This window comes from Onychostoma macrolepis, chromosome 08 (genome assembly GCF_012432095.1).
Source record: "Onychostoma macrolepis isolate SWU-2019 chromosome 08, ASM1243209v1, whole genome shotgun sequence".
NCBI lineage: Eukaryota > Metazoa > Chordata > Actinopteri > Cypriniformes > Cyprinidae > Onychostoma > Onychostoma macrolepis.
In genome coordinates, this window is record NC_081162.1 from 1,939,341 (window position 1) to 1,956,070 (window position 16,730).

Sequence of the window (16,730 nt, forward strand, 5' to 3'; positions counted from 1 at the left end):
CATATTTTCTGAGAGAAACAACTATTACAAAAGGGAAACGGCTACTCAATACCATTTCACATTGACTTTAAAACCCGTCAATTCATGAACCTTCATTAAAACCAAAGCATGTACAAAAGATAAAAAACTCATTTATTTTTACACAACATTTGCAAAAACATTTTTCCTTGAACTGATGAACAAACATGATAAAACAATAAGAACAGCTCATGTTTTCAGGAGAAAGATCTCTGGTGAGTTACTGATACAGAGACACTGATTCACATATGCTACTGCAGACATTATGATTTATTAAAATAAAATCAGATTCCTAATTGCTCCTGGTTTTTCCAGAGCCAGGCGTGATAGTCGTTGAGCTTGTGGTCGTCTGGAGTGACCTGCAGGACACACACACACACACACACACACACACACACACACACACACACACACACACATCAAGCCGCTGCAGAGAGCATAACTCGTGTAAAGTAGTGTAGTGTTTGTACCTCTCTCCACTCCTCCACACAGAAGATACGGTATGAGTCGTTGCCGTATTTGCCAATGCCGTGGAGCTCGATGGGATACCGCCACGATTTATTCAGATACTCATCTGACAAACAAGACAATGTCACACAATCATGAGACGTCCACTGCTCCAAAGAACAATCTCAACTAATTTTATATCAGCAGCATAATCATTGAGAATATACAGGTGCATCTCAGTAAATTAGAATGTCGTGAAAGTTCATTTTTTCTTGTAACTTATTTCAAAAAGTGAAACTTTCATATATTTTAGATTCATTACATGTAAAGTAAACTATTTCAAAAGTTTTTTTGTTTTAATTTTGAGGATTAGAGCTTACAGCTCATGAAAATCAAAAATCAGTATCTCAAAATATTAGAATATTTACATTTGAGCTTCAATAAATGACCATCCCTACAGTATAAATTCCGGGTATCTCTTGTTATTTGAAACCACAATAATGAAGAAGTCTGCTGACTTGGCAATGATCATTGACACCCTCCACAAAGAGGGTAAGTCACAGAAGGTCATTACTGAAAGGTGTGGCTGTTTACAGAGTGCTGTATCAAAGCATATTAAATGCAAAGTTGACTGGAAGGAAGATATTGGTTGGGAAAAGGTGCACAAGCAACAGTGATGACTGCAAGCTTGAGAATACAGTCAAGCAAAGCTGATTCAAACACTTGGGAGAGCTTCACAAGGAGAGAACTGAAGCTGGAGTCAGTGCATCAAGAGTCACCACGCTCAGACGTCTTCAGGAAAAGGCCTACCAAGCCACTTCTGAACCAGAGACAACGTCAGAAGCGTCTTAACTGGGCTGTGGAGAAAAAGAACTGGACTGTTGCTCAGTGCTCCAAAGTCCTCTTTTCAGATGAAAGTCAATTTTACATTTCATTTGGAAATCAAGGTCCCAGAGTCTGAAGGAAGAGTGGAGAGGCACAGAATCCATGTTGCTTGAAGTCCAGTGTGAAGTTTCCACAGTCAGTGATGATTTGGGCTGCCATGTCATCTGCTGGTGTTGGTCCACTGTGTTTTCTGAAGTCCACAGTCAACGCAGCCATCTACCAGGAGATTTTAGAGCACTTCATGCTTCCTTCTGTTGACAAGCTTTATGGAGATGCTGATTTCATTTTCCAGCAGGACTTGGCACCTGCCCACACTGCCAAAGGTACCAAAAGCTGGTTCAATGACCATAGTGTTACTGTGCTTGATTGGCCAGCAAACTCGCCTGACCTGAACCCCATAGAGAATCTATGGGTTATTGTCAAGAGGAAGATGAGAGACACCAGACCCAACAATGCAGATGAGCTGAAGGCCACTATCAGAGCAACCTGGGCTCTCATAACACCTGAGCAGTGCCACAGACTGATCGACTCCATGCCACGCTGCATTGCTGCAGTAATTCAGGCAAAAGGAGCCCCAACCAAGTATTGAGTACATATACAGTAAATGAACATACTTTCCAGAAGGCCAACAATTCACTAAAAATGTTTTTGTTTTTTTATTGGTCTTATGAAGTATTTAATTTGTTGAGAGTGAATTGGTGGGTTTTTGTTAAATGTGAGCCTAAATCATCACAATTAAAAGAACCAAAGACTTAAACTACTTCAGTCTGTGTGCATTGAAATGATTTAATACACGAGTTTCACAATTTGAGTTGAATTACAGAAATAAATGAACTTTTCCACGACATTCTAATTTATTGAGATGCACCTGTATATTGTGACTGTGATATCCTCTAGCACTACATGTAAGCACCAGTCTTTATATTGGCTGAAACTAACAGTTTATTCAAATCATTACGATGATTTTCAGTTGAAATTATGGTTTATGCAAGTCAACGGATGCTGTAACTTTGAGAGTCAAATAAGCAGGTACAGGAAACACTAAATGAATGCCCGAGGTCTTATGAAGTGAAACGACTGATCTGTGCAAATAACTGTAACCTGGACTCACGCTGTTGCTTGCTTCATAAGAGCTCAATAGACAATAGACCAAAAATAAAACATTTTGTGTCATTTGCGTACCCACACGGTTGACAGCTGTTAATGCACAAAAATCTAGGCTATCTGCTGCTGTTTTCAAAGCACAATGCAAAACTGTGACACTTCATTTCATTCATATACTTACTCGCAGGCAACCCGCCAAAATAAAAGCTTGCCGATTTAAAGTTTGAAAATGATGAAAATTCATAAAATAAATAAAAAAGCAAATATTAGCATTTTATTTTTAAGTTTACTATAAAATAATTGCATTTGTATTTAATACTCCTATTTTATTTAAAATACAATAGTATTATCACATTTTATTATTATTTTATTTAAGAAACTACATAAAATGCAATAATATCACTATTATTAATAATTTTTTTATAGTTATATTTAATGGGTCACACTATGTGCAGTGTGAGGACCAAACCAAATCTCCAGGTGCTCTCATGAGAACCAGCCTGAAAAACACATGTGCAATAGACATTGTCAGGAGCAGCACGTATTCAATTTGTGTTTCCTGTATCTGCTTTTTTTTGACTCTTGGAAGTGATGGCACTCGGCATATTAAGGAGCACGGGCTTTTTACACTGTTCTACTAAAGAAAAAAAGTCACCTATATCTTGGATGGCCTGAGGGTGAGTAAATTAAAAGCAAATGCTGATTTTGTGTGAGTGATGGCTCCTGATGGAATCTGCTGTATTGGCGGAACGCACCGGAGAAGCGGATGAGTGTTTTGGCGCGGAGCGTGCTGAGACCCAGCGGCTGCAGAAGGACAGACAGCGGTCTCCAGTCACTCGCCCGCATCACCTCTGCGCTCGGATAGCGCTGGAAAAACTCCCACAGCACCGGGATCGCCATCTTACCTGCAAATAAACAGCTACACATCACATCTACAATATGTCTCTTACTGGGCAGCAGTGTTCATTTTGATTTCCCGGTTTCACAGACAAGGCTCAGGCCTAGTCCCAGACTAAAGAAACTTGCACTGACTGATCCTAAAACATATCAGTGCCTTTGTTTTGTCACAAGATGCACACCAGTAATGATTTTTCCTAAGCACATTTATAAAAATGACTTAAATGTCCTAATTGAACTATGGCCTAATCCTGGCTTAGTCTAAACCCTGTCTGTGAAACCAGGCCTTAGTCTTTTAACTAAAATGCCATTCAGTCATCTGAATAGTTTTAGTCGTCTAAATATCACAAGACTTAAGTCGACTAAATCTTCAGTAAATGTAGTTGGCTAAAATCTAATGGGTTTAGTTACAGTGTAATGCATTTAAGCATTTCTCTAAAATTTCCAAACTCATAATAGGTTTGATTTGAAGGTTTTATCTAGTGGTGTCAAACGATTAATCGCATCCCAAATAAAAATTTTGTTTACATAATATATGTACTGTATGTGTGCTGTGTATATTTATTATGTATATAGAAATACACACACAGTGTTTTGAAAATATTTACATGTTTATACATTTATATTCTAATACTTTATATTATACATAAATATATATAAACAACATTTTTCTTAAACATATACATGCATGTGTTTGTATTTATATAAACATAATAAATATAGAAAGTATATTATGCAAACAAAAACTTTTATTTTGGATGCGATTAATCATTTGACAGCACTATTATCACGATAGACAGCGATTTAACTGCACACAACATGCCTTTATGTTCAAATTAAATAAAACCACTTCTCATAAAGAACAAGAACATGGTCTTTTTTTTAATTCAATGGAATACCAATGGTTATATTGGCTAATTATGCATTCCTTATAACAAATTGTTAACCATATTCTTCATTCTTATTTAATTACTATAAATATTACTATATTTTATAGACATATTACTATAAATAAATTTACATTGAATCACTTTAGTAGCCCTAATAAAGATTAGTCAAGAGCAGCGAGTGATTTTCTGTCTTTCTTCTGTTGCGTGACTAACATCAATAACTCGGACAATAGCAACTAAATTAGGCTGCTGTCCCTTTAAAACCGAATGCACGGATGCAATCCATGTACTGATTCACGTCCGATATTCTCCCTACGGTTTACGTTAACATAAGACGTAACTGAGTTTGTTTACATGAATACTTGACAATCATTTTGTGTGTATTTCTCCGTTCATGTGATGTGAAAGAGTACTTGTGCGCGCTCAGAAAACCGGTCCGAATTGAGGTCTCTTTTGCGTCGCCAAATTGATCCATATGTCTGCTCTTCTCTTACTCCCTCATATTGACATTTTATGAGACGTGCAGAAAACGTATGTTAGCTTGTGTCTCGCCGGATAGCTCAACAGGCTGATGCAGTTCAAATGTGTGCATCTAACCCCTAAAGGCCTTTTCCACTAACTGCTAACCACGCAGCAGGTTCGTTCTGAATCAATCTCTTCCCAAATACTCGCTCTCTAACATTTTCCTCTCATTTTATTAAATGTCGACAGATTTTCGTCATAGTTTTTGTTATTGAAAACGAGTTTAGTTCGTTATCGTCGGTGACGAATAAATTTAACACTGTTGGGCAGAATGGGCACACACAGAGGTTGGGGAAAACAGTCTACAGTGAAACTTGTTTATAATTTCTCTCAACTGGCCGTCCACACCGAGCTTCTCGCAGTGCATTATGGGATAGCTGATGCTGCCCTAGAATTTGAGAGCGCAGCCGTAAGAACACACACATACCGCTGGTCTTGTTGAGGAAGATTGTGGCCACCAGAAGCCTCCAGGGGTCGTGAAACAGTGTCTCCTGCACCAGATTGAAGGGCGAGCGCGGCGGAGTCCACTTCCTGAAGGCCTTGCGCTTCGGAGGACTGAGAGCTGAGGAAGAAAGCGTTTAAACTCATCACCTAACCAGACACGCTGTAACGAACCGTGTGCACGCTAACAGCGAAAGCGCTGGACGATGCATTACGACCACAGAACATATCTGGGTTTTTTGCAGTTCTGCAGCGATACTAAGTGACTGATGCTGCTGCTCGCACAGTCAGTACATTTAACACCATTATACCTGTACAAGCCCAGCTACAACCAGATCTTTTCATTTCAGTTTCACAGAAGCAAACAGACATTTACATGACAATGAGTCCGACTGAAATCAGACTCGTATTGAAACACAGTATCGCTCCATAAACCCGTCACCTACCCTCAGTCCTTCCACTGAAGTATGGACTCGTCTTCCGTTTCTCTGCTAATAACTTCAACCCTAAAAAGAAAAAGATTACAGATGAAAATACATCCATTTGCAAGTTCAAAAACCATTTCACATTTTTAGGTGATTAAATGAGTTTTGAATAGCATGACTATTAGTAAAGCTAGACACTAGACCATATTTCAGTTCAGTACTGTATCAAACAAACAAACAAACAAACAATCCTCACTAAACTCCTACGAATTCCTCAAAAGGCTGCTAGAGGAAGGGGTTTGTTCACGCAAAAATGAAAATTAAGACTGAAAACACAACTTCCATCAGGCCTCCACTGCATTTGAATGAATAATAACTGGACCTTCTGAGCACACTGCAAACAAAGTGCTGTTCTTCCTCTGTATCTTTGTCTTTTTCTACAGTGCAAAAGATTCTTAAATCAAGATACATTTACTTTAAGAAGTCGCTTTCTGAAAAATTGATCAAAGTTAAGTGTGTTTGATTAAAACAAGAACAAATATCTGCCAATCAGCCAAAAAGGAAAACAGGTTTTTATTCTTCATCAGAAGATATCTGTACTCTTTTTAAGCTTAAACTCACTTCATTTTCTTCAGTGTTTCAAGAATGTACATATACTGTCCCTGCAGCACAGAAGCAGTCATAAGCAGCTCAGGTATATCTGCAGCAAGAGCCAACAATACACTGTATGGGTCAAAATTATACATTTCTCTTTTATGCCAAAAATCATTAGGATATTAAGATCATGTTCCATGAAGATATTTTGTAAATTTCCTACCGTAAATATATCAAAACTTCATTTCTGATTAGTAATATGCATTGCTAAGAACTTCATTTGGACAACTTTAAAGGTGATTTTCTCAATATTTAGATTTTGTTTTTTTGCACCCTCAGATTCCAGATTTTCAAATAGTTGTATCTCAGACGAATATTGTCCAAACCATACATCAATGGAGAGATTGTTTATTCAGCTTTCAGGCGATGTATAAATTTCAATTTCAGAAAATTTACCCTTATGACTGGTTTTGTGCTCCAGGGTCACATTTGTAGGTTTAAGGATGTTTAGATATTTGTATTGAAAAATAAAAATACTGAGAAAGAGATATATATATAATTTTTTTTTGTAGTGCATGCAACATGTAATGACACGACTTTATGTCTATTCTGAGAGCCACAGAAAGCCTGATGAGGAGCGTGTTATTGTGACTCACTGCTGCCGGTGTTTCTAGACGGAGACACGTCCTCCCGTCCTCCGGGCGTCTCTGCTGGCTCTAGCCGATGGCTCTCTGAAGACGACTGCAGTCTTGTGTCCAGAGTCGGCTGTAAACGATTGTCTGGACTGGCTCTTCTCGTCTCTCTCCTCTGTGTTCTTCTCTTGTGTGGAGTCTGAGGCATCTCCCTGTGTTTGTCAGTCGCTGTGAAGCGGGGTCCTGGATCTGAAGATCTTTCCCTGAGGACTGAGAGACAGAGAAATCTAGAAACAATCAGCCATCAAACTACACCCTGCAGATCCACCAGAGAAAAACACTGCTTGTTTAAGAGTGTTTATTACTGCGTTGCTAGGTGGCTGCTGTGATGTGCTCACTGGTTGCTAGGTGGGGTTTTTTAATAAATGATTGCTAACTGGTCCAAATCAAAAGCGCTCCATCATGTCGTTATGACACTCATGTCGTGATATCTTTATGTTGTGGGCTGGTTGCTAGGCTGTTGTTAGGTTGTGTCTAGGGTGATTTTCAGTCCTCATGACTCGAAGGCCTCCCACAATGACTGGCAGATATCTTCTCTGATAATTCTACTGAGATTAAAATAACTCTGCTTGTTTTTCTGAAAAGAAACTGGGAGTGGTGATATACTAAAAATAAATAACCACAATTCATTTCGTGATTTTCCAAGACTCAACATACTGATTGTGTCGTTCAAAACGTTTTTAGTAAGAGTGGGATACTTTTTTGAAGCAAAAAGAAAAGAAAAGATTATACTGATCCCAGCAGAAGGGTGGATTCCCGGAACAAACATGTACTAAAACTTTAAAACTGGTACAAAAATACAACATTTGTAACATATAATATATCCCCAAATCTCTAAACAGCCAACAAAAATATTACATTTAATTTAAAGGTTGTTTTTTTTTAATCACTGATTGTAAACTACATTGGCACAATCATCAGAGATGGAGCAGTCAGAAGTAGTTATTTGTGTAAATGCATTGCATTTTTCTCCATCAGCATGTCCCTTGAGGGGCTCCGTAGAGCACTACTAATCCAGATTTGGAAATCTGGAAAAGTGTGTATCTGGATCAGAGTGATCCAATCCAGTCCAATTCTGCTTTGAATAACCCGCACTAAAGTAAGATGGGTTACCTGATCCTGGATAGCAAAACATGGGATTTCCAAATCCAGATCATTGTGATCCAGATTAAACTGTTTGAACCCAGGTGTTTGATCAGATATACGGATCAGGGTTGGGCAGCCCTGCTGGAAGCCAGGACACCTGTGAAATCACGCACCTGGTGCTGTCCTCAGACCGCATTCTCGCAACGCTTCGGCGAATAATCTGTGTTCAAACACCGATCACAGTCTAATAACACAAGCCGATCTCACAGGAGCCCGAAGAGCTTCACGCCGTGAGTGTAAACACCGGCGACGGAAGCTCAGGAGCGCTTGGGGGTTGAACACTTCTGCTCTGTCGACATCTAGTGCTTCGGAGGATAACAGCGCTGCTTATGTTCCTTTTACAACGAATTCAAAATGAAATTATAAAACGGATAGTTCCGGTCCTTGATTCTGATTGGTTGAGCCAGGTTCGAAGCTGTTGTAAATTACTCTACAAACCTACACCTTCCTTTACTTTGTGTGCTGCTCGGCAACAACTTTGTTGGAACCACAACTGTTTCTGAGGAACTACACTGTTTGGTGGAAGAATACTGTTTTTATTAATGTCATTACACTTTATTTGCTCTGTTTTATTTTGTGAAACCTTACTACATATATGGAATAACCATTTTATAAAAGTGAAGCCGTGGTACAGTGAATTTATAACAGCTAAGGGGGTCACTCCGCTTCGCATCGTGCTAACAACGGCCTTTAGCTGTTATAAATCCACTGTAAACCACAGCATCTGGGTGCTTATTGCTTTAACATAAAATGAGCGAACATACATACAGTGTATTATGAAAATAAAGAATCCCAAGCCAATGTTTTCTTAGAACATTTTATTTTTAGTATATTAGCTGTGATAAAAATGTAATAATTCACAGGACTCTGAAGGTGTAATTCAGATAACACTGAACAAGTTAGAGTTAAACCCTTGTAGATTTACGGGGGATTTCTGTGTTTATGCATTTCAGATTTATGTGTAATAAATATGGAATATTGTGACTGAACACTGAATAATCAATACTGTTTCTCCAGTAATATTTTCAGAAATTGCAACGTGTATTTATTGTATATACACTAAGTGTATATTATTGCACATGGTATGGATGGGAATTTATATGGTGAATCCAGGTAAATTAGGCCACTTTTTGTAAAACATACATTTTTTTAACTAGACTTTTTTGTTGTTGTTGTTGTTAACTTCAAGGTCCAGCTATATTACTTCAATTCGAATACAGATCATATATTGTGTCATTTGCAAGTTATACCAATTTTGAGATCATGCACTCCAAATGTATTTTTCCAGGTAAAGTGGGACATCCCTGATTTATCAAAAATTATCCCGTGTCTTAATTAAAAACACATATTTGTTAACACATATTATTAAATCAACATATTCAACCTATATAACCTATGCTATGAGTAAAATTCATCAGTTCATTCAATTCATGTGTAAAATACAAAACAACTGACAGTGATGAAATATTTTATTTATCTTAGAAAACAATTAAAGAAGATACATGTTTGTGAAAGCTACTTTGCCTCATTTGAGAGCTGGGTGCATTTTGAAGGCCTCGTGGTCTGTGTGACTGTGTATAGCCTACAGAAGAAAGTAGCAGAGGTGGGAGATGAGACAGATAATGTGTGTAAAACTCATTAAAATCCTAAAACGTGTATGCCTTTGCAACCTTGAGCACCTAGAAAGTGGTAGATAAGAGAAGTTCTTTTGAAAAACAGATTCAGAAGGTGTTTTTCTACAATGAAAGCAAGCATTATGAAAACTAATAAACAATTGTGGAAAAGTACTGGCATTGACGTATGAACAAGTTGTCTGTATGCTCATTGGACAGTGACCAATAACGAAATTGTACAAAGATGGTAGTCTGGACAGAAAAAGAATCAGATGTTGACTTTGTTGTCTTCTATAATTTTGACTTCTGGAACCCTGACTCCTGAGCATTATTTTGCAAAACAGAGAAAACTTTTCTCCACAATAACAAAACTTTACCTGAATTCACCCTATATTTGGACTGAAGATTAAGGTGATCAGATGTGCCATTTCCCAGGACATGTTCTGCCCAGGATTTCTAAATTGCCCCCAAAAAAGAATCAAGTACTTAGATGTCAACGATCGATCTGCGCAGCGCAAACAGCCAAAACCTGGTTATTTTAGGCAATTTGTAAATCCTGGGCAGAACGTGGTCACCTTACTGAAGATCAATGTTTGGATGAACTTTATATGCCCAATATTACACAAAGCCGCACTTCTGGAATGGAGCTAAAAGCAGAGGAACACAATGACAACATCACAGCCAAATACAGTTAAACCTCTGGTGCTCCTTATTTGGGACCCCCCCCCCACCCCCAGTAACATCAATGTAACATATTTTTGTTTAATAATATTTTTTCTTTTGTATTTTGAGAGAATTTCATGTTACTAATGACTATTTATACAATAATTATGATCAAATATTCCCATTGAAAATAATACAAAACATTTTTTCCAAATATTTTCTATAACTTTTTAATTATGGCAGTATTTCATGTTAAAATAGACCCAATGCCTTCAAAATCCAATTTTTGAAGCCAGATTAGTGCCATCTAGTGGCAGTAAAATAAGAACAATATCTGCAATTCCATGGTTTAGCCCATAGATTCCTACACAGCTCTATATAAAAGGCCTATAAATTTGGATATATATTTAGACCTTTTAAAAGACAACTTTTTGTAAAGGTTTATATATATATATATATTTTTTTTTTGGTTTGAAATGTTGATTTAAAGCATACATTTTTGAATTATTATTACTACAGTCAAACCTGAACACAGAGAAAGCATTTTGTTACACAAAATATTTAAATTCTATAAAAAGTAACTAAGATCAACTGGAATGTTTTATGAATTAATGAATGCATTTATGTAGTGCTTTATTGTGTATTGCTGTACACCCAAAGTGCTTTACCATCATGTGGGGGTCTCCTCCTCTCACTTCAGTTCTCTGAGTTGTTATGGCTATATGGTTATAACCATACCAATTCATTTGGAATGTGTATATTTGTGTATGTGTGTGTGTGTGTGTGTGTGTGTGTGTGTGTGTGTGTGAGTGGATGTGCCTGTTTTGCACTCTTGATGTTTCAGAGTGTAACCCCTTCCTTGCTGTCCTCTTTTTTACTGCATTGTAGTTGAATTATTGCTTTTAGTTTATATATTTGCTGTGTTACAGTCACACCAGTTCATAGGTGTGTGTGTGTGTGTATAAGTGTGTGTGTGGATGTGTTGGTTTTGCACTCTTGATGTTTTTGAGTTTCACCCCGTCATTGCTGTATACTTTTTTTCTGCATTGTGGCAGATTTGTAGATTGTTTTGTAATTGTAATTTGCTGAATTTTTGTGTTTTTGTCAATTTACCATTCATTTCCTATGGTCGGTCATTTTTGACCAAAGAACACAAGTGTGACTATTTTCTTTACAACCACTTAGCCTGCTCGAATCAAGCCTTCAATTATTTACTTTTTTGTGTGTGTTCACATTCCAAATGCCATAAAAGTCACCAAGTTTCGTACCATTCCAATGAAGCTGTGATTTTTAAAAATTCAAAACAGAAACTTTTTTCGGTCAAAAGTGACCTTACATCCAACTAACATTACGTGTTTATTTTAGAAAGATAGTTCTTTTTAATCATTTTTTGTTAGAAGTACAGCTAGATATCAGTTTGCCAAAAGTTATGAAAAAGGATTTTGTTAATAATAATAAGTGTATCCAAGCCAGAACAGTCTTACACAAATAAGCTTTTAGCTCACTAGAAAGGCTTTGCTTAAAAGTGTTAATCATAATGACTCCTTCAAAGCAAAGAGAAAGAAGTATTTGTGTGCTGTTGTATTTACTGACATATTAAACCAGTTTTGAGGATTGGCTATTTGCTGCTTTTTTCATCTCTTGTGTCACATGCCCACTCCACCATTTATGCTCCATGTTTAATGTATATCTTTGGGATGAAACATCACACAATTTCCCCACTTAGAATTATGTATATAAGTACTCTCTGGAGGACTTTTCAAGAAAATGCGTCAAAGTGTGGTGCTCCTGGATTCCTGACCCTGCAAACACACAGCACACACACAGACCTTTACAAACACCTTCCCATTGAGCTGGAAGACTCACACAGTTTATTAGGCTACAGCAAGAATCATTTGAAGTATTTATAATTTAATACTTGTGATTTATTGAATATGATCTTTTAATGTGAATTAAACCTGTTAACCACTGTGGCACTGTAGTCCATTCCTGCTCGTTTGAACCCACACTGAGTTTTTATTTACATCAAGCACTGTCGTCAGTGTGAGTCTCTGAGGGCTGGATACTTGTTAAATTATACTTGTTAGCTAAAAGTTATTCTGCTTGCAGAATGAGCTGTTGTTCTGCTGTCTGTTGGCGAGTTCATGTGTGTACTGGAACTGGAGCAAAGGAACGGATCCCATCCACCCACGGCTTGAGTTTCACAGAGCAGAGGCTAATTAAAGGACACCCCGCGGACTGCTGCTTCCTTCAAGGCAAAGCTCTGAATGTTGAGCTTATGAAGCCCTGCATCACAGTATACTAATGTATGCGGCCCGAGCTTTTTAATAAAGAGGAGATGACGGGGCCGGATGTTTCAAACACCCAGATCAAAACCGCCTGAAATCAGAATATGTCTTATGAATTCTGTCCTCCCAACTAAGCTTTCTTCAGCACTATCGTTTTATGGCATCCGTTGGATAAAAAGTGAACACAGTAAAACACACTGGCACAATTTCAGAGGAGGGTTAACTATAAAAGGAAGGTAGATTTTAACTGAGAGCTAATGTATTTTTTCAAACATGTCAGGTGTGTTTTTAATGTTGTCATTAATTCATTAATTGCACATTCTCCTGGCCAAAGCATGTTTTTTTTTTTTTTTTACATTTTACACTTATGCTGTTTCATGAATTTGTCATTATATCGCCATTTAAAATCCATTAAAAAGCCCGGAATACATGTTTCAGTTTATATTGCATTGTTTTTAAAGGCTTCTCCCAATTCAGTCTTATAACAACAGCAGGTGACAACATGCCCCGATCACAGAATTAGCGTGTGCTTAGTAAACTGCATCACTTTCCAATAAGCAGTCTTTTGTTATAAATCTTAATGGCATGTGTCTATACATTAACTGGCCCTCTCCATGACTCTCCCATCTCTTTCTGTTTCGATGGTGTGATCACATTTATCACATACATATCACATCTCACGCGCCACAATCACCTGTGACTTTCTGTTTCCCTTGTGATTGTTAGATGCTCAAACCCAAAGCAGACATTCTCATCGAAAGCATTTTATTGTACAACATTATAATCATTTATATGCTCTTTATCAATAGAACAAAAATAAATCATGAAATCATGTACAGGTCAAGTCATGCAAGAATTAAGCTAGCTACTGTAGAAAAATATTCCGGCAACCCGTTTCATAGTTTTGCGAACCAAATCGAAGGAGATTGACGCTGGAGATGTTCTCTGCTCGCATGCATTAGTGAAGTGTTTCGTGGAGCAGCACAGCTGTGTGCCAAACCAAACACGTGCAGCAGGTTCCAGCGGATTCCCGCGCACAGCTGCTGTAGAGACGGAAAGCGACGCACGACGAACGGAGGACAAACACACTCTTGCTGGATCGAAACGAGAAACGTGAAAGCGACCAGTAAAACAAAACATGTTTCTGGATCAACATTATACTGTCCGAAAATATAGACTTAACCTACTTTAACCTACTTACTAGACTTAAACCTACACTTGCGAAAATTATCCATGGGTTTACTGTAGTAAAAGTGTAGTAACCATGTTTTTTTTTTTTTTTTGGAGTATTGATTACCATTTGTATAACCACAGCTTTACTACAAATACCACGTTAGTGTATCAAAATGGTTCATTTGTGGTTACCATGGTTGAACTATAGTAACCATGTTTTTTTGTTTTGTTTTGTTTTGGTTTCATTTGTAGTAAAACCATGGTTCATTTTCGTTAATTTATTCCTAAAATCAGTGGGGAATGATAGCAGATTAACAAGGGTGTAGAAGCACCTAACCCTGATTGTAAGCCGAAAACTGAGATTTCCTGAAAAGTTATCCATCAATTCTGATTGGTTGATTTGGAATGTTGTTCCAGGATCAATAATTATGTTGATCCAGGCACATGTTGTATTTGGTGAAGGACACATCGAGACGGGTGCGTTTTCCATGAATCGGACGCGGAAAGCAATGGACACTTACTTATTCATCCGTTTTAACAACTCGGACAATTCAGCAAACTCTTTTGCCAGTCACTCTCGCTCCGTGAGATCGTCCTCCAGCTCGAGGCGTTTGCCGGGATGCTGTCGCTTCTCCTCGGCGCCGCTTCTGTCCAGGAGCTCCAGCAGGACGCTGGCTGGATCGCAGCCGGTCTCGGTCCAGTCCTCGCACAGTCTCTTCCCGGGATGCTGGCGCTTGGCCAGGTCCGAGAAGTCTCCCTCCGCCTCCTGCAGCTCTCTCCGGCCGGGGTGCTGCCGTTTGTGGAGCAGCATCAGGTAGCGTTTGCCGGGGTGCTGGCGCTTGGAGAGCTCGCTCTGCGCGCTGGGCTCCTCCAGCATCACCTGCTCCAGAGACAGCCGCTTCCCGGGGTGCTGCCTCCTCAGCCGGCCGCTGTCCTCCTCCTGCTCGCGTTTACCGGGATGCTGTCTCTTCTGGAGGGCAGAAGCCTCGTCTTCGTAGTCGGCGTCCTCGCGTTTACCGGGATGCTGTCGCTTGCCCGGGTGCTGTCTCTTCTCCAGCCACTCCGTCTGCTCTCCTGGAGAGAGATAGAGGGGTTTACACACGCATCAGAACTTCTCGAACCCTGGGAACATTTCTGAGTGTCTTGATGATGCCACGGAGAATTCAACACAATCATTTCTACAGCGGATGATTTTATATTATTGGTTTCTTTTGAAACTTTGTGCTTTTGATTTCCGGTTTTATGTTTGTTGCAGTCGTTGTGATTATAAATGCATCCAAACAATAAAAAAAAAGAAAAAAGAAAGCACAATTTGTTTTTATTGTTCATTTGTTACATGCAAAAAACAAACAAACAAACAAAAAAAGTGTCCTTTTAGGTGTCCTTGTTACAGTGTAATTATACATTTAAGTACTGAGTAATATTATTTAACTAATTAACTAACTAAAGTGTTACCAAAAAAAAAATAAAAATAAATAAAATAACCGTTGATTGATTTGCAGATTTTACAGTTTTCTACTTCGATATTGGGCTGAGCAATACATTACACCAGTTAGTGGGTCTTTCATAGCTTATTAATACAAACATATTAATAAGAAAAAAGTGTTATTTATATTCCTGTTATTAATATAATTTTTTTTTTGTAATAGTCATCGAATGAATGGGTAATATTGTGACAATAATGATCGGACAATTAAACAAATATAATCTGTCGTGAAAAGAACACGATCTTTATGTCGCAGTCGTTTTATGAGAGTGCTGGAAGGAGTTTCTAGTTGATCTGCTGTGTTGTAAGTTTCTAACTATTTTAAGTAAGTGAATGTAAACGCGAGCAGACACCGTTGTTGTTGTTCTCGTCCTCCATCTGTGTGAGAATGGAGCGGACCAGCAGACTCTCCGCTCGCTGGAACAGCTGATCCAGAGACGGGTCACCCTCACCCGCCAGAGTCTGAGCCTGGATCCCGGGTGACATGGACACCGTCAGAGAGGCCAAGATGATCACACACGCCGCCCTCATGGCAACCTCTGTCCTGTTCAAAAACACATCAGAACTACAGGTGTGATCCAGGTGCAAACGCAAACCACGATAACCTGATACATCTGACAAGTAACACATAAACAGAACATGAATCTGGCCATCGCTCAGATGAGAGAATGTTGGCTGCATCCTCGTCTCACCTGCAGTGCGGAGCTGGTTCACCTGTAGCCTGAGCAGACAGTCTGTAGATGCTGGAAACTGAGGGTGTATCAGCAGCTCGAGTGATAACGCGGCGCTCCTCGCTCCTTTGATGTGTCTGACCCGTTCAGGCCGAGGTTAGTGGAGTGAAGCGTCAAAGTCGCATGAATATTTTATATAGGCTCTACCCCCCCACACTCCCCCCCCACCCCACCCCCCCCCACCCCCGCGCGACCCTCTGACGTCATTTCGGCGGAATTCATGACTTTGATGTGACGCCTTGCGTGTTTTGTCCTGAGGGGGGCAATGTGCTGCCGAGACAGAGATCTGTTCATTCATAAAACAGCGCTTCTTTTTTTTCTTCTTCTTTTTTTTTTTTTTGGCTCAGACAATAATGCAATAGACAATACAATTCATATAGTATAAAACATACGAAAAATACACAATGACTAAAATTGGCACATGCAATAAAAATTTAAAAGCTGAAATGTAAAATTTCAAATCCAGATTCGTAGCAAATATTATTGGTAAGCCTCTTAGTCTTTATATGTAATATATTCAAATAAACGGCCACAGAAGGTGTGCTTTTATAAAATTTACATTCATTGTTGATTCATTACATCAACATTCATTGTTGCATAGTGGTCCTTATAATAAGTAAGTGCAGGTATGGGCACGTTCCCCAGTAAAAATCTGCTGTGCCCCAGTAAAATCTCAAGTTTGAGTTATAATTAACTTTATTTGTCAGTGTATTAA

General features: G+C 38.6%; 2 protein-coding genes across 4 annotated transcripts; both read right to left on the minus strand.

The window, feature by feature from the left end:
• Positions 1-111: 111 nt before the first annotated feature.
• On the minus strand, positions 112-8,375 carry mbd4 (methyl-CpG binding domain protein 4). 3 transcript variants are annotated; one of them, XM_058784883.1, is made up of 7 exons: positions 8,175-8,375; positions 6,880-7,125; positions 5,651-5,710; positions 5,191-5,325; positions 3,210-3,359; positions 489-592; positions 112-377 (listed from the first exon to the last, which is right to left on the minus strand). In XM_058784883.1, exons 2-7 carry the CDS (start codon positions 7,061-7,063, stop codon positions 303-305), a joined length of 708 nt encoding a protein of 235 aa, XP_058640866.1. In that variant the 5' UTR covers positions 7,064-7,125; positions 8,175-8,375; the 3' UTR covers positions 112-302. The 3 variants fall into 3 exon arrangements, 2 of the variants coding, with proteins under 2 accessions (XP_058640866.1, XP_058640865.1); XM_058784882.1 differs by lacking the exon at positions 8,175-8,375 and adding an exon at positions 8,029-8,167; XR_009272494.1 differs by lacking the exon at positions 8,175-8,375 and adding an exon at positions 8,029-8,167 and having other exon boundaries at positions 343-377; positions 3,110-3,359.
• A 5,009-nt stretch (positions 8,376-13,384) lies between these two features.
• Positions 13,385-16,111, minus strand: trh (thyrotropin-releasing hormone). Its single transcript, XM_058785219.1, has 3 exons — positions 15,977-16,111; positions 15,638-15,828; positions 13,385-14,872 (listed from the first exon to the last, which is right to left on the minus strand). Exons 2-3 carry the CDS (start codon positions 15,813-15,815, stop codon positions 14,370-14,372), a joined length of 681 nt encoding a protein of 226 aa, XP_058641202.1. The 5' UTR covers positions 15,816-15,828; positions 15,977-16,111; the 3' UTR covers positions 13,385-14,369.
• Between the last annotated feature and the right edge of the window lie 619 nt (positions 16,112-16,730).